This window comes from Empidonax traillii, unplaced genomic scaffold (genome assembly GCF_003031625.1).
Source record: "Empidonax traillii isolate 1590-97213 ecotype Southwest subspecies unplaced genomic scaffold, ASM303162v1 scaffold420:size724490, whole genome shotgun sequence".
Classification (NCBI taxonomy): domain Eukaryota; kingdom Metazoa; phylum Chordata; class Aves; order Passeriformes; family Tyrannidae; genus Empidonax; species Empidonax traillii.
In genome coordinates this window covers 105,159-131,436 of record NW_020955613.1, presented here as the reverse complement: position 1 = coordinate 131,436, position 26,278 = coordinate 105,159, and the positions used below count along the sequence as shown (strand labels likewise).

At 44.5% G+C, this 26,278-nt stretch overlaps 1 protein-coding gene across 9 annotated transcripts in view; it reads right to left on the bottom strand.

Moving 5' to 3' along the window:
* The window catches only part of CHL1 (cell adhesion molecule L1 like), a 123,753-nt gene that overhangs the window by 37,295 nt on the left and 60,180 nt on the right, over positions 1–26,278 (bottom strand). For 7 of the 9 annotated variants that reach the window (XM_027894204.1, XM_027894206.1, XM_027894203.1 and 4 more), the window contains 6 exons: positions 14,297–14,486; positions 12,248–12,353; positions 10,438–10,628; positions 2,955–3,077; positions 1,778–1,948; positions 36–83 (listed from right to left, as the gene is read on the bottom strand). In XM_027894204.1, coding sequence (XP_027750005.1) covers positions 36–83; positions 1,778–1,948; positions 2,955–3,077; positions 10,438–10,628; positions 12,248–12,353; positions 14,297–14,387 — 730 coding nt within the window. In that variant the 5' untranslated portion in view covers positions 14,388–14,486. The remainder of the gene's footprint in view (positions 1–35; positions 84–1,777; positions 1,949–2,954; positions 3,078–10,437; positions 10,629–12,247; positions 12,354–14,296; positions 14,487–26,278) is intronic. The other 2 variants (XM_027894208.1, XM_027894209.1) reach the window with 1 other exon arrangement.

Here is a 26,278-nt window from a genome sequence, read left to right as displayed (position 1 = left end):
GTTTAAAGGCTAAAGAACAGATGCATTCAACTCACCCTTAGTAACAGCAGCGTTAGGTGAGCCTGAGTCATTAGCATGCTTTACTGAAATAAATAAAAGTGACAACCAAACACAAACATGCAGGGTTGAGACAGAATCAAAAGAAAACAATAAATCAACCAAAACAAAATCATGCCCCTCCCCACCCCCCCCCTCAATTTCTGCCATAAAAGAAAGAAAGAATGAAAAATATAAAGGAAAGCAACAGATGAGCAACAAATTTTTGAAAATACAATGAAAATTGTTCAAATATTATGTATTACTCTGCAAAATACTCCATGGGTGATGTCAAAATACTCCATAGGTGATGTAAACAGCTTTTCAACCTTGCTATCTAGGGTAATAAAAAATCACTAAGTTCTAAGTATCCATTAAAAAGAAATGCTATAGAATTTATTTATTTGCTTGTTTCTTATTGCTTAAATATTTTTTGTGTGTGGTTTTTTTAATGCAGTCCCTCAGCAGGGACTTGGCACAGAGCGGGATGGGCAACGTCAAGCTGAGTTTACGAAACCCTTTAATTTATGTTTCACTTTTTTTTTTTGTTTTTTTTCCTGGACTAAGTCTTGTGGCTTTGGTGACAAGGTGGACACACTGAAGTGGGTTTTTTGAGTCACTTCCAGGACTCCCAGCGGCCCCACAGGCAAAGGCCATCTAATTTTTCTCTAATCTGTGTGTGCCTGTGTGGGGGACTGGACCCAGCGGAAAACCCACAGAGAGCAACATTTCCCCTGGATATTTTTCTCACAATTATTATCCCAAGATACACTTTAAGCCAAGCATTAAGACGCACAAAGCCACTATTAATCCTCTATCTTTTTATCCCGACAAGAAAACACTCAAAATCACATATTAAATATGAGATTTTCATTCATGAAGGAGAAAAAAAAAAAAAAAAAGAAAAATCTCCTTGGCTTTCTGGGCCTCATAAGCCCCAAAGGTCAGAAGCATTAGTGGAACAGAAAACTGATATTAAGGGCACAGGAAGCTCAGTGAGTGGTGCAAGTGATAGCAGACATTCTTACAGCCAGAAGAGGTGCAGGCAGAGCAGGATGGGACTCCAGATGGTTTAAGTTCCCTGTTGGGATTTGCTGGTTTAACCCAGCTGGGACTGGGCCCTAAAGTTGCACCAAGGGATGTTTAGGTTGGATATCAGGGAAAGTTTCTTCACTGCAAGGTTTTTCCAGCCCTGGCACAGCTGCCCAGGGCAGTGGTGGAGTTCCCATCCCTGCAGGGATTTTAAAGCCATGTAGATGTGGCACTTGGGGACCTGGGTTAGTTCTGGGCTTGGCAATGAAAAATGGAAAATGCCTCCTGTGTGACTGCTGATCCTGAAGGCAGCCTGGAAAGCACCACCCTTCCCAACCACATGGATGCAGCTGGGCAGAAACAGAGAGGAGGTGGCCACATAAAGTCCTCAAAACCCAGTGAAGTCCCATCTGTCAGAGACCTGCAGGACTGCAAGAGAAGCAGATTTCCCTAATACATCATTGGCTTCCCCAGTGGGGAGAACAGGAGGCAGAACAGGGCACTTTTGGAGTCCGACAGCTGCAGAAAGCTTTTCTCAGTTGAGTTTAGCCCTGAGAATGAGGTTAATAATGCAGGAAATAAGCTCAGTAACGTGCCCTTTCTAGAGAGAGCATCTCTTCAGAGACACAGGGCACACATGTGCATGCACTGATGCCTGGGGAGTTCAAAAAGCACCAGAAAGCAGGGAACTGCTTATGCCCAGACTTACAACGGGAAACCTTCAGCGTCATTGGCATTTTCTGCACAATCGTCCTGAGCCTTGGAAAGGCTGCAAAGCAACAGTAATCGCTTCTACTGTCATGCTCCTCCACGTTGGCGAAGTACAGATCTCCCTTAAGGCTCATGGAGACCCTTTCATCTTGTGGAATGTGCTGCAAATCTGCAAGGGAAAAAATAATTGTGAGATGGGAACGTCGCTGAGCTGCTTCACTAATGCTCCCCTCTCACGTGCCTCCTTCCAAATACAGCCACAAAACAGAGCTTTTGAGGCAAAAGAGACAGAAAACAGAGCATAAACAATGGGTTGTTCATCAATATTCAATGTACAATGTATAATAAGTATTTTTATGTAACAGTATATACCTATTTATAATGTAGATGAAAAATAATAGATAATAAAAAATAACACAGGGCAAAGCTCCTGTTCAGGTAAAAGGGAATGTTCAGCATCTCTCCCCAGCAGAAAGGTCTGGAATGGTGATGTGGAGGTCACCACTGACAGGTGTCTCCCCAGCACTTTGCTATTCTGTAACTACAGATTAGGGCAGGGGATGTTCGTATGAGCTCAAGTTGCTGCTCTGCCTCATTGCTGATCCAGCCTAATGCAGGTCTGTGATAAACAGGCATGGCAGGAGTAGAGGGGCTGCCTTAAAGGATCAGAGCTTTCACCTGGCACCCTGTCTCTGCAGGGGCTTGGGCAGCATCCCAAACAAACCCTTCATGTCTAGGAGACAGCACGAGTTACTTGGCTTCCCAACAGCCAGAAACTCCTGCAGAGCACAAATGCTGCAGAAGAGCAGCACAGAAACCCACAAGGAACTAATTACACAAATTTAATGGCTTATTTTTGTTCTTAGTTTTATAAATCAACCATTAATTGATGAATATTGACACATTATAAATATCCTCTCTCCAGAAATGCAGGAATCCTCATTAACTGAAATACGAGCTTTCTGATGGCTCATATTTGATAACTGGTTGTGTCAATCCACTCTACAGTTTAACTTTGTGTCCTGCAAAAACAGATCTCCATTCTCCATTTTTGAATATCCAGGTGTTTCTCCCAAGCAGTTGCACAGTTCTCATTCCCACCAATTATGAAACTGCTCTGGGAGACTAATGTTTTGAGTTTCTTTGCATGAATGGTGCCAAAATTGTTTACTTACCAATATTCATCCAATAGATATGCAAAGGTGGGATGCCTTTTGGGGGGTTACAGTGCAAGATCACAGAATCTCCATGCTCCACATCCAGAGGCTCGATTTTTTCTTTGGGGAACTTTGGTACACCTGCAAAAAAGGAGGAAAGTTCCTCTTTTATTGGCGCCTTTTGAAATTTTGCTCTTTGCTTCCCCCTTAATGTAGTTTTAAATAAAATATTTACCTTAACAACATCCTTTGGATACCTGCCTTTAGTTAGTATTCCTATTTATGAAGTGGTGCAGAGTAACAGCACTTTTTACTCTGAGTAGGAAATCCCTCCATTCAAGGATAGTCTGAGTAGGAATCCTTTCATTCACAAAGTGCACAGACCATGGCACTGAAAGCCAGACACTGAATGGGGATGTTTAACACTTGTTTGTGATGTTCCTCTGCTTTGCTTAAGCTTTATTTTAACACATTTATTTGCAAACTCTTTCTACAGCTCCTTTGTTTGCAGTGTCTGGAAGGGACAACCCAAAGGCCCAGAGAACCACATCCTCAGGCCAAGCCTGGCACAGGGGGCTGAGCCCTGGTGGGTCCCCAAGTGCTCCCAGGAGATGGGAAACCAGCCTGGGAGTGCAGAATGTTCCGGGAAGCTTTGGCCAAAAAGTGGTTCCCAAGAAGCCACTGCAAGTCCCTGCAGGTGAGGACAGACATCAGGCAGCTGTTCCACCCCTTACCTGGAGTTGTCTCAATTCTTATCCACCTCCACCAGATGGAGCAGAAAGCTGGTGCAAAGCCTGTGTTCCCTCCTCATCCACCCAGGCTCAGCAGCCCAAAATTTCAACCCAAGGGCATCTGAGAAGAGGGGGAGCAGAACCCCCACCCCAGACCAAGCACTGGGAGGCTGCAGCTCACAGATTATCACCAAGAAACCAGCCTGCAAAGTGGAACCACTCCTTCCTTAAAGGAGTTTAGCTAAGGCAGTTCCTGGGCTGACGTTTTCTCCTGCTCTCGTTTCAGGCAAGTTCAAACTGGCCCAAAGTTTCAGTTCAAGCAGCAAAATGAGCAGCAATTAAACAGCAAAGGAATGAAAATGTCCTCTGGCTGAGCAGAGTCAGGCTGGCACAGCAAATATCACCATCAAGTCGTGACTGGGAGCTCTGATAGTGCCTGCACAACCTGACGCATCAGTGGTCCAGCAGCTCTGCAGGGAACCTGCAGCATCACACTGCAAGAGAAAAGCTAAGGAGGAGGGTGGGAAGTACAGGGACAGGACTCTGAGGACAATTTATACCTTTCAGGATTAGTAAACACAAAAAGAAGCAATCACTACAGTGCTGATTGCCTGAATGCAGAGTGTGCAGAGATTTTATCTCCAGGAGGATTATTAGGAGGTTATGAATTCTTAGGAGAGGCAAAATGGAGCTAATGAGCGTCACCCACCCTGCAGGTGAAATTTCAGGTAGAAAAGAAGAGCTACATATTCATATTCAGTCCATTCAGCAACCTACATTCTTCAAGCCCTGGAAAATACATCTGCTGACGGCTGAGACTAATGTTTTCCAGCAGGAAAAAGCCAATTTGTTGATCTAAAGCTTATTTATTCCCAAGAAACATCAGTCTCAACAGAACTTCCAAGTAAGCTGGATCAGGTGAAGGATGAGGGATTCCTGACTAAACCAGAGACCAGTAAATAGACCAATAGGGGGATCATTCATGTAGGACGTTGGAAACTTGTTCAAACTCATTTTTTGCCTCATTTAGCACAACTAAATCTGGGTCTCCAGTCTCCCAGCTGGGTGCCATAACCACTGGTCTTCTCAGTGAATTTCTGCAGCCAGTAATTACAGAATTACACCAAAATACAGAGTCCCACCAGGAGAGAGTGAAAAGTCGTGGTCTCAGTGTCATTAGCCGGGAGCACAGACGTTCATCTCCAGTGTGTGGCCCAGATTTGGCATCTGGACTTCACTGGGGGAAGCAGCAATTTGACCCCAAACGTCCTCCACCTCAAACAAGCACTTCCACCCCAGCTGACTGAGCCTTTTGGGCTCTTCCCTGCTGGTTTTTTTTTGCTTATTTCACCGTGAAAAAGATTAAAACACTCTCATAAGGCATAAATTTGAGTGTTTTGAATCCCTGAAGCTTTGTAAAAGAGGAAAAGACTCAATTTCACAATAAATTCTTGAGCCAAACCTTCTGACAAGTGCCTCAAACACTAGAAAAAGACCTGCCCTGAATTCTGATTTATTAAAAATAAGAAGCTACTGTCACATTAGACTCTGGCTTTTGAACATCAAACTCCAGGACATGCATGTAGGCAATATTTTGTTTTGTTTTTTTGCAGTGTTCCTATGTTCTAATTAGGAGATATTCCAGAATCAATCACTCCTGATTCGTGGCTGATCACAGGAACAGCCATGGGGAAGATGGAAACCTGCACACCTGACATGGAGACGTCTCCCAAAAGCCCTCCATGGCATCTAAAATGCTCAAAATACCTGGGAAAAGCTTCACTGCCTGAGTGTTTTGTTTTTTTTTTTCCCTGGGAAAGGCTTTGCTGCCCAAGGATTTATTCCTGACAAGGCAGCACCGTGACAGCTGCACAGCACTCACAAACCAGCCTGAAAGTGCTCTGGCAGTGTGTGAACCATGGAAATGGAAGATTATCAGTGTCCAGAGTCGTCTGTGCAAGGAGCCAGGCTCTGTTAATCCCTGGGGTGACTCAAAGTTTAACGACAGGAGCCTGAAGCACCACTGGCAAATTAGGGTGGCTGGGAGAAAATTCAGAAAGGAGCCTGTGTGCCTCCCTGCTCCTTCTTATCTGCTCAGAAAATGCAGCATCTCAACCAAAAACAAACGGGGGGACACCAACACAGTGCAATATAAAATCCACGTTTGAGTTTAGCCGCATAAATTCACAAACACAGCAACCAGAGGTGGGTTCTCCAGTGCCCAGAACTGCTGATTAACTCAAGGATCTACTGGCACACCGTGTCCCACAGCTTGGCTTTTGTCCTGCTGCTGACTGCAGTGACTTCACACTGTAACTGTACCAATTATGGCAATTTATTCCACTTTATATGAGAACACACCCCATTCAATCTGTCATTTTACATGTTTCTCATCAAAGTGTTGAGAACTTGAAGGAGAAGCATTTCTCCAGGTAAATCGTCCTTGAGACCCCTGTGCCTTGTTTCTGTAGGTATCTGATATAAAATGGGAGTCAATCCTTTATGATAAATCAGCAACAAACAAATACATTGGGAAGCTATTGTAGAAGAACATCGCTATCCACCAGGTCTATTTTAAGAACCTCCTCTGTGGATGCTGCTGGTGATTTGTCCTGGGATAGAGGGATGCTTAGCCCTACCCATCATGGATATTCCAATATTCTTCCTTGCAAATAAATCCTCAGAGCATGTAAAAGCGAGAGAAAGTAGAAACAGTCAGGAAATTTTGATATCCTAGCACTTTCCAGCTCCTTGGACACTTTAATTAGCATTTAATTGGGATTTTTCCTGCAGATCTATGTCCTGTGCAGCAAGCAGCCCAGCATTATCAAAGAATCTGAAATGTGACTTTCAGTCCTCAGTCACAGGTGCACTGAATGCACCTTGGGAAGCTTCCAGTGCTCATCTCTGTGCCTCAGTTGATATTCTGAGCCACGTGAGCAGCAGTTAAATCTGTAATTTTCATTGCAGCCTTTGAACTGTTTATGAGATTTAGTCCTGCTTATTTATGGATTTTTTTTTAATTGTTGCATTAAATTGAAAAAGTTACCAAAGTCTGGCTGCCAAGAAGACTGTGGCTGTCAGTCTACTGTCTGTGGGGTGGAATCAGTGATTTCTTTTTCCTGTATAAATCTATCACCCTTCCCAAAATGTTGGTTGCTGGCAAGAGAGTGAACCCAACAATTCAGATGGGCAGAAAAGTTCTCACAGGTACAGGACATGGGTTTAGGACATAAGAGGGGTAGATTTTATTTCCATCACCTGCAAAGTCTCTGAGTTCCTCTCTTTTGTTTAATTTTCCATAAGGGCCACACCAAACACAAAGTGGGTCACTGAGACCTCTGAATTCAGTATCAGCTCAGCATTTTTTTACTGATTTCACAATATTCACACTTGGGTTATTAAAAATTAGCACAGGTTTGGCTTTCTTTGGGAATTCCAGAACTCACATCACTGGCACAGCACAGCCTGCCACTGGACAGTTTTATATTTCCATCCTCAAATCTCTGAGCTTTTGGAGCAGCAGCTTTAGAAACACTGAGCATAAATCTTAAGGCAATCTACCATGAAGAGTCTTTTACACCACAGTTAATTAAAGAAGTTTAAACTGTACTTCTTCTCCTTCCTCTGGCACGGGGCCTGCTCACCAATTCAAGCAACAGATTCCCAAAATCCAGGAGGAGGGGAGCTGATGTCTGTGTTCTCACCATTGAAATTCATTTTCCTGCTGCATGTATCTTGTAACAATCTGGCCTTTGTTAGTGCTGCACACAGATCAGATCCTCAGAGCCCATTCTTCCCCCTCTCCTTAATGTCAGCCTATATAGGGGAGGTGGGGTATTTTCATTATGTAGGTGAGATTTAATGATCATTTCTGCTGACATTTCTATTGCTCTCCTGGAATGACTACTGTGAGTAAACAGCCTTTTGTCCTCCTTTTCAGCAGCCACCTCACAGGCCCAGTATTCTGCTGCTGCAGTGTAAATGTAATTTATGAAAGAAACTGGCCCTCTCTGGCTCGCTGGGGTTTTCTTCCCTTCGCTGGCACAGCGACTTGCCAAGCAGCTTTACATTTGACTTGAATGCAGCTGGCAAAGCTCTGCCACCTCTGCATCATTCCATGAATGCGTGGAGTGATCTCACATGTACCAGTCTCCGCTTCAAAACCCGGGGGGTGAAAGGAGGTGATTTATCCCCAGCTCCCCCATCGGCGATCGCTGATTTACAGCGGATCTGTGCACCAGCAGCTCCTTCACTTGGCCACAGTCGTGGACCATCCAGCACTTTAGAAAACCAAATGTGCCTCCTGTTCCTCTCTGAATCCTGATTTTGTTTGCAGCGTCTACGCCGCACCGTTAAATGAAAGAACTGATGGCAGAAGAGCACTAATAACAGCAAATGTGCTTTAGGAGATGTATGAGTTGGGTAAATCCCTCTAATAGATTATCTGCACCATGTATTTATTTCCTGGGTTTAGGACTTTGCATATATTAGCTCTAAAATTCCTCTTGCACTCGATAACAACCGTGTTTGTAACCTCTCAGTGAATTTGTTGCTAAGTGCTCCCACTATATTTAATATCTACTCAAGCTACTACAGCCAATTTTTCATTAAAAGCAAAAAATATCCGCTCTGAGTAAAAATTCGATAAGCCCAAATACAGACATCATTGTTTTCCATTTCAAGCATCTTTTTTAGTTCAGCAGTTCATGTCCTGGCCCTGTGAGGCTGAGAAGGCTGTGGAGGAATCCCCTGCCACGTGGACACACCAATTCCAGCCGTGCAAAGGGCTGTCAGATATTTGATAACAAAATATAGGAGGAGCTTGGAAATGCAGGATCTAACCTGGAAAAAAAATCCCACTTCATTGCTGAATCTCTTCTTCCTCTACATCCCACAACTGCTTTGAACAGCCTGTTCCATGGTCTCCCATCCCAGAGCCAGGGAACTTTCTTCTCCTTTCTGCTCCCACTAGGAAAGTTCTGCTTCAGATTTTTCTCCTCTAGTTTCATATATTTCAATCCTGAATTTAAGACAATTGTGTGTTCGTCTTCCAAACTAAAAGTGATGAAATGTGTTGGTCCAAAGACACTTGTATCAGCTTCAGGACATGGTCTAGTGTTGGACCTGGCAGTGCTGGGTTAATGTTGGACTCCACCATCTTCAGAGGTCTTTGAGGTCTTTACCAACCTTAACAATTCTTTGACTCTATAACATTGTCCTAAACAGGACCCTGAATTTTATATCCATAAATTTCATCCCACTTCTGCATTCCTGGTCCTTAATCCCTCATTTCCCCATCTGTGCCGGTGATGGAAGGACGAGTTTCCAGGATCGCTAATTTTCGCTGCCGTATTTTTGAGCTCGTTTTCCACTCGGTTCCAGGCCTTTCATATCCTCCCTGTAAGTGTTTATTATCCCAAACCCAGAGTGCTCCTGACATCAGACTAATGAACTCCCAGCTGACTGAGTCACTTCCACTGGAGCTTTCAAACTTTTGCATCTCTTGCTATTTTGCTGTAAAAACCTGCTATTTCTGCCATCCTTCCCCCAGCTCCTGATTCCCTGTTGCCAGCTCTGAGATGGGACCATGGGAACAGAACTCAGTCACAGTTGCTGAGCTAAAATGTTGGTCTTATGACCCTTAGCAGCTTTCGTTTTCCAGTAAATGTTTGGAAAGCAAAAAGCATCACATAATTTCTCATTTCTTGTCAAACAAAATTACCCAGTATTAGAGAGATCATGCCAAATTTAATTCAGGAGTTTCCCCAAACTCACAAAATGCCTTTTACAACATTTCACCAAAGTCATTTGACTCAAATCAGTTTTGTTTTCTCTGACAACAACTTCCTAATCCTTTATTGCCCACTACATTTTGAATTTTAATATCATTGTAACACTATTTCATGAGCCATCCCATTACTTTTATCTTTCATGAACAGCTAATGCCTTTCAGTAACTGTACTGCCCTTAGATAGCTACTCTGTCATATTTTCTGCTATTTGCTTTATCTCTCCAAATATTTTAATTCCTATATTTTCATGGTGTGCTGGCATCAGCTCACAAACAAATTGTCTCTGCCCAGATTAGTCAGAGAATTTGCCAGCCTACAACTCTCATCAATATTTATGCTTTCTTCTTTACAGAAAAGGAAGTGGAAGCATCACAAGAACAAGCAGTGGCTCTAAACGAACACAAATCAGAAAAGAATTCTTATGGGTTTTATGGCAAAGGCATTTAAAAAGCCAGCTCAAAGCAAACAATCATTTTCTGGTGTTGAGCTTTCAGCTCTCCTGAGATGGCTATCAAAAAGTTGATACTAATTTACTCACTAACCCACCCTCTAGAGGCAAAGTGGGGCAGAAAATGCTCAAAAAAAGCAAAAGTAAATAATAAATGTTCTCCAAAACACTGTATCTGGGAAAAACATATCCATAATCTACCCAGTTTCATTTGTATGCAGTTGGGAAGGAGTGTCAGGAGCTGCACTTGGGAGTTGACAGTCCAGGGGTCTTGTCTGAAATCCTGCATCCAGATTTGATTTCTGTCCTCAAAACCAGGAACTAAATTAAGTCATTCCAGGAAGCAAATAAGAACTTTTCCTTTGGATATTCACTGAATAACAAACAGTTCATGTTTCACCGTACACCACCTTAGGAACTACTTCTTTCTCATTTCATTTGAGGAAACACCATTCTCATCTTAATAATAACAGTAATAATAGCAATAACAATAATAATTTCAACCCAAAAGTAAAGTAAAACCCTTACTTGGAACAATTAGCTCAATTTCTTCTGACATGGCAGTTCCCAGCACATTGGAAGCAAAGCAACGATATTTCCCCTGGAAATTGTTGATGATTCCTCGGTTTTGAATCACAAAAGTTCCAGAGTTGTTGGATGTAACTATCCTGGGGTCAGATAACAAGTCAAACGGTTTTCCATCCTTAGTCCAGTTAAAGCTGAAAAATAATACAAGTGTTACAAGGGTAGGTCCCAGAGCAGCTCTGCGGGATTAAACCAGGGGTACCTGTGGGGCCAAGGGGGTTTTACTGAAACAAAAAGACGTCAGAGGAGAGATTTGAAGGGCAAAATGACCACTGTGCTGCTCTGACTTGTGCTGGCTCTTGGGCACATCTCTCCTCTTGGACACTTTGCTTTTGGGTAACTCACTGTGACGTGAAATGGGAACACAGAGCTCAAGGCAAGGACAGTGAACTATCTGGGAAAGCCAGAGCCACCCCCTGGAAGCAGCTGGAGGTTTGCAAAGGGCTGTGTCTGTAGAAGAGCTGGTGCTTTGGACTGGCAGGGGCTGACAGGAGCTTTTCTCACCATCTCCCATGGCTGGACCCAGAAGAAACCGAAGTGATCCCACTGAGCTCCTCCTTTGCCACAGAAACACCTGTAGTTTTAATGTTATTGGGGTGTGATTTTGATGAGTGCTGAAATATTAGTCACATGTCCCCTATCTGGAATTCTCAGATGGATCAAAATTTGGCTACGCTGATCCAAAATCTGACAGTTGGAAATTAGAATACATGCATTTAGTGGGAGAAAAATACATGCATTTTTTTTTAAAGAGTATTGTTTCAAGAGAATAAATTAATGTCAACAAAACTGTATATTTTGTCACTTCCCTGGTCTTGGCAAAACTGCCTTGCTGCAGTATGGAGGGAATCTGGGTTCCTATCACCCAACAGGCACTACCACATCATTTAAATAGAACAGAAAACTTCTCATTGATGCACTGACAATCTGTGAAACAAAGGGAATTTGTTATCATGCTACAAATCCCCATTCAGAGCTCAATTACAAGTGATCAAGTAACCTTGATATAAGGCACAAAAAAACCTTTTTAAAGTTTAAATTGTGTTGCAGAGAAAGGAGAAGGGAAGGATTAAAGAGTAAAAATGACATGCAAACCAGCTATTAATTTATCCTATTCAGTGTGGAAAGCCTCAGGAGGAGCTTTTACTGTGTTATTATTACATTCTAGTTAATCACATTTTCATTTAAAATCTTTCTCTTTTCTACACCACTGTAAAATACATAAAGCTTATCTTTGGATATTTATTTGAGTGACTCCTTATGTGTCCATTTGTAGCATCACCACGGCCCTGGTGATATCAGGTACAGACAAGTTATCTGATAAAATGCAAATGTGATGTCTGAATACATGATTTAATGTGTTTGGTATTTTTAGGATGGCTGTGGAAAAGGCAGAAAGAGCAGCTGGGCTCCTTTGATTATTAGTACACACCTCCTATCTTTTGCAGCACAGCCCAGACAGGGTTTTTTTTTAAATCAGGGGGTGAACTTAGAACATGCCAGAGAAATGGAAAATATCCCAGAAACAAACAAACAAACAAACAAACAAAAAACCACAACAAAACCACAGGTTGATACCTACTCACAGAGTGAGGGGAAATGATAGAGCAACAAAAACTGAATGGCCCAGGTGGAAACCCAAACCTTAACCACGCAAATGAGCAGGTTAATGTGCACCAGCCACATTAAGAACATTGTCTGACAAAGGTTAAAAGCAAACTCTGCTTCTGCTGCTTCTCCCAGCGCTACTCACATGGGCTGCGGGTTTCCTCTGGCTTCACATTTAATTGTAAAGTCCTCATCAAAGGGGTAGGCAACCTGGGTGTGGGATTGCTCCGTGATGGTTGGAAGCTGTGAAACTGGAGCACAAAGGGGTTTGGGGGTTAAATCAGCACTCAAGCAAATCTGAGCTCCCTCAGGTCCCTCCTTTGAAAGGGGCGATGGCAGGGTCGTCCCGCTCCTGCCAAAAGGGAGCCCTGCCTGAATAAAAAGATGATCACCGTCCTCCTGGCATGGACAATGCTCTCTGCTCCCCCAGCCTGGTCACTGGCACTGCCCCAGCGGCCAAGGAAAGGCTTCACCTGCTCACACTCCCCTGGCCAACCTGCCCAGGGCACAGCAGAGCTGGGGCTGTGCTAAAGCTGCAGCCAAAGCACGGGGCTGTGGGCTGGGAAATTTATTCATGGGGGAAGGCAATAACTGGCTCTTAATCCAGACACAGATTCACACGTGTGAAACAGCAAACTTGTATCTCCATCCTGGATAGAATTGCCAGGAAATCCATGGACTGCAAGGATGAGTTAATACCCCTCCAGGGTGCAGAGTTACCGCTCACATTGTCACGCAAGGATGTTGCACTAACATATTATTTTTTTTTTCTGAGGGAATTAAAGTGTTGCAAATGCCTGTGTGAGGGAGCCACACGAGGGAGAACGCTCCCTGCAGCAGGGCTGGGGATAATGGGATCATCACATTGTTACAAACAGCCAGGAAGAGAATTAACATGCTCTCTGGTTGCTGTTCGGAGTCCTGGAAGCTCCAAGGTGGAGCGAAATGTGGTGTCTTATCGCGCCATGTGGTCTCAAAGCTGAACAGTTATTTCACTGATCAGAAATAACTCTTTGTATTAAAATATAAAATGCTTCATTAGAGCAAGTTAATGGTGATGTGGCTCCCTCATGTAAAAGCAGTGGGTGCCCAGGCAGTCTGTCTTGCACTTCACAGCCACAGCTCCACTTCGGTTTTACTGAAACTCAAGGAGCTGCTGCAGAACCTTCCTGAAAAAAAACCCCAAAAACTCTACTTTACGATGCAAATTGGGACAGCTTGAAAAAAAATCTCCTATAACCCTGCTTGGCTGCCTTCCCCTTTGCAGCCAGGGCTGTTGGCAGCTCCAGAGTGCTGACAGCTCCACAGGATGCCCCAAAACTGCCTCTTGTCCTGCTCTGAGGCCACATCCCTCAAAACCCTACGAGGAGCCTACAGGGCCTTTCCCTTATGAATTATTCCCATAATTCATAAACCCAAATATTGTTGAGTTTTGCTTTGTTAAGGCTGTTTAACACCAAGCCTCTCCCCTAAAAAAAAGCCAAACCAAAAACCTTGTGTACTTTGCAACCCTCCTAGTCCATTTATGTTTGGAAAATGCAAAGCTCAGAGGTCCTGGCTGTTCTCCAGGCAGTGGGGTCCTCTGGCTTTGCTTAGATTTCTCCCTATGAGCCTCATCCCATATTTTACACGTGTCCTGGAAGCACATGGACCGTGTAAAACAGGCAGTTTAAATGCACCACAGCCAGAGAAGGATGCAGGAGGTGCTCCCTGGAGGGGGAGGGGGGGGGGGGGTACAAGGTGTACAAAATACCCCCCTGGGGAGCAACATCCACCCTGAGCCACACACCTGCTCCTTTTCCAGGCTGGAATGGCAGGTTGAAAGACAAGAAAGCAAGGATATATGTACATCAAACAAGCTTGGGGGGAGATTCAGTGCCAAAATGAGGAATTTATATGAAGGATAAACCCAAACCCTCGGAGCTAAGCTGTGTGTTGGATGGCAAACACCAGATATATGTTATTAGACAAGTTCACTGCTGCATTTAAACAGGAAAAAGCGGAGTAGTTTACTTTGAATCACACCTGAATTTCCCAACGGCCAGGTTGTGGCAGGATTAAATTTAAAATGGAACAACTGGAAAGGAGGATTTAATATTTTTTCTTCAGGGGAAGTTTAAAAGGAAAAAAAAAAAAAAAAAAGAAGGGATATCAAACAAAACAGCAAAGTGTACAGCAAATAGCTACAACTCACCTGATAATGGTATTTCAATAGCTGCTGCCAAACTCAATACAAAGAAAAACAGGCATATGGGGATGCCTTTTGTGCTTAATAGCATCTCCATCACTCTTCTGTAAACAAGGAGTCCAAACAGAATGAGAGATACCTGGTGCTTCCTCTCCCAGTCACTTCAAATAGGACGTAGGGATGTGAAAGTGGAAGTCTAGTGAGGAGATGAAACAACAATATTAGCCTGTAAAATTAACTTGGGTCTAACAGAGTTATAAATTAAATAAATGCTTCAGCTAAACTGCAAATTGCACTAAGTGGTCCAATTTCCTCTCCTCTCCCTCCATCCCTTGGTTTCAAGAATAATCCCTATTACATCTCTAACAAAAACACACATACAAAAAAGTACAACTCTATTATAGCACAGATGTATAATGGTGGTGGTTTTTTGTTTTGTTTTTTTTTTTTTTTTGCAATTAAAAGTAGGGATGGTTTAGTATATTTGTAATCATTCCAGTTCATAAATTTTTCTAATGAGAGTTGTGTAAGTTGGAAAGTAATGTAACAGATCTAATGAGAGAAATTTGGTACACTAATGACCTTGTTCATAAATCTCATCTGTCTTTTATCTTTCATTTATGCTTAAAAAAAAAGGACACAATCTCATTTAGTTCATTAATAAGGACCAGAACATGAAACATTTGCTTTTCCTCCATAATCCCAGAACTCCTATAGGTAGGTTTCACACATTCCGTTATACACCCTTAGGTTAATCATTACAAGGCAAAAATGTCTTTTAGCTGCTAAAAGGAGACATATCCAATGCTAATGAGCATTCAAGTGTAATTCACAGAGAAGCGAAAGTCTGCTTTAGATCAAACAGGAAGAAATTGTTCCCTGGGAGGGTGGGCAGGCCCTGGCACAGGTTGCCCAGAGAAGCTGTGGCTGCCCCATCCCTGGAAGTGTCCAAGGCCAGGTTGGACGGGGCTTGGAGCAACCTGGGCTAGTAGAAGGTGTCCCTGCCCATGGCAGGGGGTGGCACTGGGTGGCCTTTGAAGTCCCTTCCAACCTCAAACAGTCTGTGATTCTTTGGTTCCACAGATGGGGGTGCACAGAGGATTTCATGCGCCTTCATTCACGGTATCTCAGTGAATTCTGAACCACTCTAAGGTGTTTTGTACCTGTGCATCCTCGAACTCATAAGGCTAAGGGACATCAGTCCCAAGAGAATTTAGATCCCGGATAACAAGATAACAAGAGCCATTTTTAAGACAAGTCTGCTATGCTGGAGCAAAGGACCAAACCCCCAGCCCTGGGCACACAGTGAGCTCTGACTCCTGCCACCAAGTTCACAGGCAGAGCTGCACAACTATGGCAGTGCATTTCCAGACTAAGCCTGGCTCAAACACAGCTCTTGGATCTTTGCACATCCCACCCAGTTAATCCAGGGATCAGAAAAGCAATCCTGGGATCACCGGGAGCAGTTGGCATTGGGGGCAGGGGGGAGGTGGGACCTGGGGATGCTCGTCCTTGCCCAGCACAGATGGAGCAGGGACAGGGCTGAGCCACAGCCCACACACACAGGGTTTTCTCCTCACTTTTGGTTTGCTGGACCTCTACAAAACACAGGCATAAAGCAGAGATTCCCCTTTTTACCCAGCACGCTCCCTCTCGCTTCAGCTCTTGGAATTCAGCAACAGGTTGTGCTGCGGCCCTTCCTCCGGGGTAATTTCTGTTCATGTGGTTCCCCAGCTCATGAAAACTTCCTGGAAGGTAAGGACTGTGAGACCAAAATCCTTGGGTGAAGGTGGAAATTGGCCAACGAGGGGCAGGCGACAGACACCATAATCACATAAGCCTCATTTGTTTAGAAACGAGGCTAAAAACCAGATGTCTTATAAGTATCTTAGGCAGTGAGTGTTTGCTGATGGAAGGACCTGACTAATCTGCTTAGTGCTGGTTTCACAGAGGGGGATGGTGCAGAAGGGCACCAGAGGGGACAGAGACCCTCTGGCTTTGCTGCCACCCCCCCAGGCTGTGCCTGAGTGCAGATCAGGCTGGATCAGGCAACATCAGCAGGTTCTGTTCTGTGGCAGTCAGTATTTCCCACAATCTGAGCTCTCCTGGCTCTAACTTGTGACTAATGGACCTTTCCAACCCTCAGCCTGCTAAAAGCTGGGCTGTGTGACAGCCTGGGGGGCACCCAGGACACGGAGCAGCCCCACCTGATGGCTGCTGTCACCGCAGGACGGGGCTGCCACCCTCCCTCACCTGCTCCTGGCAGACACTCAGCTCCAGATCTGTGTCAGCCACAGCAAAACAGATGCTCTGACAGCAAACCCTCTGGACACAGAATTGCAATTTAGGCTCATAAAAACCCGACCAGTGCTGCTGCCTGCAGATGGTACATCCATGGCAGTGAAATCCTCCTCTCCCCCATCTGCTGGCAGCTCTGGGGACTGGAGTGGGCAGGTCAGGATGCCACCAGAGGCAGGAGAGCTGGGATTCCAGGAGGTTTTCAGCCTGCTAAGGTCACAGGCTGAGCAGCAGCAAGTTTCTTTTTATATCAGTGTTACAAAGCATTGTGCAGATTCAGATTAAATTCAAGAAAAAATTAAAAGCCAGAAACACAACTCTATTCCTTACCCAAACCCATCAGCTCACACCTTATTTTTTTTCCTTTTTTTTTTAATAAAGTGACAGAGCAAAGCAGAAACATTCCAAATAAGCAGGATATCCTTTATCCTGTGGTACAGCACGACTTGCCTCTGCAGCCTGCTGTAATTAGTTGGCCTGTCTAGCGCCTCGCTCCTCTTCCCTGGCTGGAATACTAATGCAGGGGCTGACAGCACCAGCATTGGGAAGCAGCCAGCACAGGGGGACTGGTGCTGCTGGACTTTTGCACAAACAGCAGATACTTCCAGAGGCCACTTGGAAATCTCCCTGCACTGTGTTTTACCTTGGCTGGTTTATTCTGGGGTGGATTCCCTAAAATGCAGTCCCGGTGTTAGAGGAATTAAGCAAGAGGAATTAAGCACCTCCATCTTCGTGGAGGTGTTTGCCTAAGTGATAACTATCCAGCAAGATAAGTCTCCTGTTCCTGTGTCATACATATTACCCCTAATGGAGTAGCAGAGGTGTTATCTGGGCTGACAGCAGTTATTATGGAATGCCAATCCTTTATCCACATCTCCCCCGATGTGCCCCACTCAACCAGTCTCTTCTGTACCCAATGCTGGTCCTCAACAGATGGACAGGTGAGACTCATCCTCCCAGCAGAGAGCTGTGCCAGGCTATTAACCTTATTTAAGGTGACTATAGACAGGGCTGCCAAGCTGTAGGTGTTTAGGATGGCTGTGTTTAGGATGGCTGTAGGTGTTTAGGATGGCTGTAAGTGTTTAGGATGGCTGTAGGTGTTTAGGATGGCTGTAGGTGTTTAGGATGGCTGTAGGTGTTTAGGATGGCTGTAGGTGTTTAGGATGGCTGTAGGTGTTTAGGATGGCTGTCACGCCCTTGGCTGTCCCACCAAGCCTCAGGCCCACAGCTCAGCTGAAACTGCATTAAATCCTGATTAAATCACCAACCTCCCCTCTCATCTCCAGCACCCAAACAACCCCGAGCCCCTTCCTAAATGAGCCATATCAGACATCCTCCATCAGGTGCCCAGACATCCATCCATCCATCCATCCAGACAGCCCATCCATCCCGGCTTCAAACACAGCCGCGTTACCAAACTTCAGACAGCACAATCTTTCCCTCCTGTGATGATTAAACTCCAACCCAAAAGTTCTCATCCTGTGCCAGCTCCTAGCAAACAAACAATTTAGCTGCTTAAGTAATTTGGAGGCAGAAATGAGGGAGCTGTGCAGGCACTTGGCAGCTGTGGACAGGTTTCGGTCTCGCTGGTGCCAAAGCACAGCTCTGTCCTTGGGGGTGGGTAAGTGCCAGAGAGCACCTTGCAAAATCCTGCCGTGGTGAAAACACCAGCCCTGCTCTGAGGCATTGCTGGGTCAGGCCCAGAGCTCCTGCTTTTCATGGAATTGTTGCGTGGTTTGGGTTGGAAGGGACTGTAAAGCCCATCCCGTTCCACCCCTGCCACGGGCAGGGACACCTTTCACCAGCCCAGGTGTCTCCAAGCCCCATCCAACCTGGCCTTGAACACCTTGTAGATGTGGGGCATCCACAGATTCTCTGAGCAGCTTGTGCCAGTCCCTCACCATCCTCACAAGGAAGAACATCCTCCCAGTATCCAATCCAACCCTGCCCCCTGTCAGTGTGAAGCCATTCCCCCTTGTCCCATCAGGACGTGCCCTTGGGAAAAGTCTCTCTCCAGCCTTATTGTGACCCCCTTAAGGTTCTGCAAGGCTATGAGGTCTCCCCAAAGCCTTCCCTTCTCCTTTTTCCCAGGAATTCCAGCCCCTCCTTTGTTCTCACAAGGAGCTGGCTGCAGCATCCCTTGGACCAGGGAGGGGGGCACCAGATTGCCAAAGAAAACCTTCCTCCTACCAAATGAATGAACATGTATTGATGCAACAAATGTTACATTCACAACCCCTCCTCTCCCTTTTACTCTCCCCCTCCTCTCTCCATTTCTATCCTTCTATTTGCTTTTCTCTGCCTCAGGCTTAAGGCAAGTAATTTGAATTCACTGCAAATACTTATCTGTAGTTCCTTACCTGCAATTCATTATTTACTGTGCTGTTCAGTTAATAGTAAATACTGATTGCTCTAAGGACAGCTCATTTGTTTGTTTAATGAGCTGCCTTTAACTTACACTGAGCAAATCTTTCAAAATATCAGTTTTTCCAAGGCGCAGTGCAGTTGCAGATTCTTTAATTATACCCCCTTGCTTCCAGAAGGATGTAATAAAAATACTGGACAACCAAACAAGAAAAAAATTAAATTTCCATTTATCTCGTCAACCTAGTGAAAAATTTTCCCTATGTGTAATTACTACATTAAAATTGCTCATAAATAGTAGCAGGATGATGGCCAAAATTCCCAGATTACTGGTCTACTGCTTCCCAGAGAAATTATATTGCACTACTAAATATGGCATCTACCTCAGCTGTTTGGTTCCCTCTTCAAATATGTAAATTTTGGTCCTCGTTTAAGTCCTGTACAGCACAAATATTCAGGAAAGTACTGGATTTCCACACCTTGACACTGGGACATCTCTGGGCTAAGTTTCTCATTAGCTAGAACCAGGTTTAATTTCTCAGTGACTTGCATGTTACAGGATTTTTAAACAAAAAGCCATTTGCACTTGGAAATCACAACCTTCTGTATGCTCACAGTTCTAGAAAAACAGAAAAACACCGTGGGAAAAAAAATTGTTTTCCGGTATAAGAAATAAAAATTTGGTTGTTTAATGATGCCACATGGAACCATAAAGGTTTGAAAAGACAAGTTCAGTGAGTATATGATACAGGAGCTTGATTAAGTCCTCTCACTTTCAAAATTATAATCACATGGTTGGGGTTCAGCTTGTGCTCCAAAAGCGTTGCCTCCATCTCCATCCCCGCACAGGGTCAGCCTGGACCTGGAGGCTCCAACCCACATACCCCTTCATCCCTATCACCTTTGAAGATTCAACTCCCAGAAAAGGTTCCCTGGGATACAGGCAGAGCCCCAGGGAGCACATGGAATCCATCACCTCTGTGCTCTTCTGTGCCACAGGCAGGAGTGGCTCCCTTCTTCCCTGATCAGCTGGGAAAGGTTGAGATTTACACCAGGGAAACCCTAAATTTAGCCCTCCAGCAACGGTATTTGTGCAGCTCAAAACCTTTTTTTTTTTTTTTCCCTGCAACCCCCCACATGTAGAGTCACTCAAGTGCTTGGAAAAAAGATGAGAGGGAATATTCATAAGGCCCCAGCGTTTCACTTCAGGTGTCAGTGTTACACATAGCTTTTCCCCTAAAAGCTTTCTGACATCCCAGTGTTGGTAGCAGGGAGAAGATAACCTTCACTTGACTCTACCCCAATCACCTATTTTTGGGATGTTGTCAGTTCTTAAAAAAGCAGCCCGTGATGCAAACGCTGGAAGTGATTAAGATAATCATCCAAATGAGAATGCTGTTCTTCCTTCCGTGGCAAAATATTTCCAAATAGACAGTGGCACAGAGCTGGAGTGGGGATATTTTTTGGTAGATGCAATTCCACTCTCAGGAGGTTTAGTGAGAAAACTCTATGTATTATTTATCCTGCCAAGGACTTCATAAACCTTCTTGGACAGCACATCTAAAGTAAAAGTTCTCAGTGTAGTTAAACAACTTCAGAATTATTTCACGAAATTTATGTGTTTCAAATATGATTGCAACTATTATTCCTCCCCAGTTTTATAATCCATCAGTCTTCCCGTCCCCCAAACCACAAAACCACTCTAAAAATGTGATGGAATGAATGTAATTAATAAAGAAATATGTACAAAAGGCCATGAAATGTAACACAAGCAGCAATAAAACATTCACTTCAAGAAACAGTGTATCAGAATCAATTTCCCTGGGACAAGGTTACAAGAAATAAATAAGGAATGTGGGAGCCCAGCCTGTCAGGTTTAAAAGCCAGCTAGAAATGGTTAAGGATTTCTCCTGGCCATCACTCTGCCCATGTAATGGCACAGCACCTGACTCACTCAGTTTGTTTCATACATCTGGAGGCTGACATGCTGTGCTACCAAATCACAGAGTGCAAGGACCACATTTCTTAAAGCTCTGCATGGTTTTTACACACATACAATGACAAAGAAGTGAAGGAATGGGGTTTGTAAGCAGTACAAACAATCTGCTGGCACCAGCCAACGTGTGCCTTCTACTTAGGATCTAGAGGGGCTTGCTGCCCAAGAACGTGAGGCCTTCAGCTTTTCCTGAAAATATAAATAAATGGATTTGCTGCTGTCATGTCACCAATATGATTCCTGACAATTAGATTGTCTGAATAATTTTTTCCCCTTTCTTTTTTTGCTTGCACCTTCCAACAGGCTCCATCAGATGGCTCCTTTCAAGTCAGCAAGAGTCTGCATTTTGGGTTTGGTTTTTAAAAACTCCCCAGTCCTGCATTTGCCTCCTGTGAAAATCTGTGTGAGCAACTTGAAGACCTGGAACATCTGACAAAACCACCGACTTAATACAAGCTGCTGAAAAACAAAGTTCACTTTTGCAGCTGTGGAGATTCACAGCAGAAACCTGCTCAGAAAGTCACAGCCCTGCAGAGATGATGAGGAGATCCAGCTTTGCCAGCGGATCATCAGATCCACCCTGCTGGAACCTCAAAATGCCTCTGAGCAGCACTTGTAGTAAACACTCACCAGAAAAGCCAGCCTGGAAATCAATACCTGGTTTAGCCTCTTCATAACCAGTGAAATAAACCCTCACTGTGGATGGCACTTGCTGCTGATGAAAACCTCATTAAACTTTAGCTGTGACATTATTGACGTGGCACTTACAAGAAAATTGAGATAACCATTGCTGTGGTTATTTTGTACCATTAGGACACACAAACCTGAGTGCCCTGCAGCCAAATCCCACCATTAGGGATGTCCTTAAATCTGTGAGTAAATACAAACATCTGTATTGATTTCAAGAGAAGAGCAGAGATTAAGCAGGACACCAGGTGACCCCAAAGGGGCTGTGGCTCAGCCCTTCAGATGGGACAGGCATGGATAATCATCAGAGGGAGTGCAGGAGAATCCTCTCCTGGTACAGACACCCTCTCATCTCCTACTTCTTGGGGATTTTCTGAGCCAGATGCTGCAGCCAACCTCTAGTCTGTAATAGCTACCAACGGGCCTCTCTTCCACCAATTTAGGTGCTATTTTCTTTTTACCTAATGGATGAAATATTTGACCTCCATCAACTGAATTAAGGAGTCCCTCAATATGTATTAACATGTAAGTGTTAAATTTACCGCTTAATAATCTCACTGGCTCTTCCCAGCTCTCTGCAGGTCCTCCCCTTGGGCATCAGTTCTGATTGTACAATCCCTTGTATCCCCCCTTTGCAATCCCACCCCCGAGGGCAGCAGCTTAACCAGAGCATGTGCATGTGGTGGGGTAACTCAGCTGCCCAGTTTGGTCCCAGGTCCTGCTTCCCTGCCCATCCTCACTGCAGGTACAACTATTCTCCCCCAGTTCACTTTTGGACTGGGTTAACTGGGAGCCTCAACACAAACTTAATCTTTTCTTGAATGGGAACCAATCCTTATCTTTACATTCATCTTCTATCCTTCTTCCAGTTCTACTGGGGCATTTCTCTCTTTCAGGGGAAAATGGGGATTTAATATAGTGTATTTGAGGTGTATACACCACGTCCTGCAGCATAAATTGCTGGTGTAAACATTTTGCAGACTCCTGAGAAATCTACCAGCAAGTTTTTAAGGCATTTGAAGTGGAATTAAAAATACCACGTTGAAATTTCAGACTACATTCCTCCATTGCACCGTGAAGTGTACTTTGCATGAGTCTTGTACAAGTCACCACAAAATAAGGTTTATATATGCACATTTACAGATGGAAGAGCGGCCTAATCCCCCCCCATCATGTGTCTGTTTTATCTCCTTCACTCAAAGGTATGGCCATGCATTCATTCATTTTTGGTTAACCAATGGAACCAGAGGGATTATTCCAGCACGAGGAGATAACGCTGGAGCAGAGGAATGTCGTGACCTACAAACACACAGTGACCATCACCGGCAACAAACCAGCACGGATCTGAGCTTTGCAGATCCACCTGAAAGCACAGCAGCCTGTTAAAAATGCAGCTGCTGTCTGAGGCTTTTGCCATTCTGCATTTCCTTGAGATACCACACACCTCCTACATGAGCTTACCACGTTTCTGGCTGAAACCAGCTTTATATTAATTGAAATTTTTCAACAGCCATTAGCATTTCAGCTCACAGGTCAAGCGTGAAGCACAAACCAAAGGACAGCAGCAAGTGGGGTTGGATGAGCAGGGGTGAGGACGTGTCAGGTGGGCACAAAGGGAAGGAAAGCAGGTTGCAGTTTGTGTTCAGATGAGGCTCAGAATGACAGCTCTGCTACGGAGGAGATGCAAATTCTCCTCGATTTCAGAGTGGGTTTGCAGCAGAGGCGCTCGCTTCTTTTGTGCACCCATTCTCCCTCTTTCAAAACACAGAATGATAGGAGAATCATGAGCTTTCTCCCATTAATCCAAACATGAGTTGCAGTGAAGCAGCAGCTCCCCGGAGCAGCCCTGCCTCACCTTGAAGCTGCAACCCAGAGCATGCCGCAGTTTGAGCCGTTCCAGCTCCATCCCCGCGTAGACACAAAGCCGGGCAGAGCCTTCTTGGCTTGGAAATGCGGGCAGGGATCTGCCAGGCACAGCTCCTCGCAGGCCTGCAGGCTGATGGGGTTGTTCAGTCAGCAGAAAAATCGGGGGGAAACAACACGAAACGCGCTCCGAGCACACAGCCCGGGGCTCCTCGGGAATCTGCCACGGGAGGAATCCTACACTCCCCCAGGTAGGAAAGGAGGGGTGGGGAGGGAAATCACACACCCAGCCCCTAATGGGCTGCATTGGAGAGGGCAGGGTGCTCGTGGGTCGCAGGAGCAATCCCCGTGCCAGGAAAACCACCCCACAATCACAGAAACCATTGAAGGGCAGCGAGAGCTCCTCTTGGTGTGAGTGATTCTGTTTACTGCAGAGTTCCCTGTGCTAGAAATGAGGTGACAGCATGAACAGAGGGGAAAAGGGTATTTAATTGCAAATGAATCACCCCTATAAACAGCAGAAAACAGCTATTATTCCCACCTGATCCACTAAGGATCATCTGTTCCTGCTGCGCCACAGACAGGTGAGCTCATTCACAGTGTACGGCACTGGCAACGCTGTCAAACATCAAGAATCCTAAACCTGGGCTCACTCCTTCATCTGTGCAATACAACATGAACACTCAGAGTGCTTCTCTGCCTCATGGGCTCAGGGGACACTCAGTGCATTCCCAAGACCCCGAGTGAAAAATCCTGGCAAGCTTCACCCATAAAATCTTAAACCCTCCCCCCCAAAAAAAAATTAACAACAAAACTGAGGCAGATCTCCACTATCAGTTTAGCCTGTGTATCTCAGCACAATGGCACTACAAGGCAGTGAAAGTCATTGGGACACTGTGTGTTTCCAATTTAAATTGCAGCCAGTGACTCGTGACCACGGAGAGATTCACAGCAAGCAGTCTGTGTACACTCTGCCTTCTTCTGATTTTTCCTCCTTCAGTGTAATAAGAGAGATTAGCTCTTTCAGCTCTGTGGAGGATCTCCCTGTGCTTGCTTTTCCCAATAAGTCAAGGCCATTAAGCTTCCAACGTTTTCCACGTTACCAGAGATACAAAGGATTACTTAAAAAAAAAAAAAAACCACACTAAAAATTAAGTGAAATGTAGTGATTTAACCACAGACACTGAATGAAAGCATTTCAGGGCACAAGTTAAACACCATCCATATCACTCTGAAACTCTGACATGCCTGGATGGGGAGCATCTCTTCTCAGAATGGGAATCTTGGTTTGATTCTACAGGAGGATCCACACTTATGAGTGTGATTTACAATCTACCAAGGAAGTACCACCAGAGGAATTGATTTAAGGCAACAACAGTAGAATTTGGCCCAGTTTGTACATTAGGATGTCTAAGCACAAGAGCAAACAGGATAGCCTTAGAGACACATGGACATCTCATCCTTATCTTGCTTTTCTAACTTATGTTTACCTGGCATCTACAATAATTTCCTTTTTCTTTGAAGAACTTCATAGCTAAATAAAACCCTCAATAAGCTTAAAGAAAAACACACATCCAGAAACCCAGTCCACACAATCTTGTTTCACCTGTATTTTTTAGGAGCCTTTACAATCCCAGCCCAGGCTCACAAGGAACTGATAGGACAAGTTTTTGTCGGGATCTCCAGGGAGAAAAGGGTTCCTAATCATCCTGGAAGTGCCTGAGACATTCCTCCAAGCAGCATAATGCTGCAGTTTGTCTGGTCATCATTTTGCTCCAATAGCTCCTGTTAATGAAAACGTTTTGTGCCCAGGCTTTCAGGGGAGTTGTTGATAAGGGGAGGATTATTTCTGAGCACAGCAGCAGTTTTCTGCACTCGCTCAGGTAGTTTTACCATTGTGGGAGAAAAGCATCGTTCAAAATGCTCCGAATCCCAGTGATTTTCTTGCTGCAACAGTTGCTTCTCTCCATTAATGCCTTTTTTCAGGGCACTGAATCAAAACATCCATCAGCTGCACTGAAGACAGCTGACAATATATTGGATATATCTACTGTAGCTGTGAAGGAAAGGGAAAAGACTTTGTAATTCTGTTTTTCTCTCCTCTGGATCCACATTCATCATCCTTTTCACTACCAGCAAGATGCAGAAAGGCAGTTGTCAGGGACTGCATTATTTCCAGGTGATCACAGGAGAGGTTTCATCACACAGATCACAAACACACATGGTGTATTTTAAGGCACAGTTGATCTTCAGGAATACAATTGAACTTCAGCTATGTGGCTGAGCATAGAACAATGAGGAAGCAACACATGCAGCAAAACACACTGTCCAAAAATCCTGGAAAAACACACCTTTTTCCTAAGGACTTGGAGAAAAAAGTTTTGAAGGAAATTGGGCAAATCAAAGTCCATTCCCTGAGCTAGTGAGGGCATGGTAAAGTATCTCCTGAGCCAGACAAGAAGGTTTAGAAACAATTCAGAGGCAGTGCCCACTAACTACACCAGGGTAATTTAGATCATCACTTTTCCTTTCTCTTTACTTTTGGCGTTTTCTTTCCATGGCAACAGCAAAATACAGTCCCCTAAATCCCACCACCAAATATTGTCCTTGTTTCGAAGCTGGAGCTGCTGCTGGTTCCCTGTGAGGTGACTTTGTGAACACTGAACACAAACCCACCATTATCTTCCCAGCTTTGCCCAAAACCCCAACTCCACCTTGCTAGAAATCAAAGTAAATAAAATTAAAGTACAGTGAACGTGCATCAGGAGTGGAAAATTCTG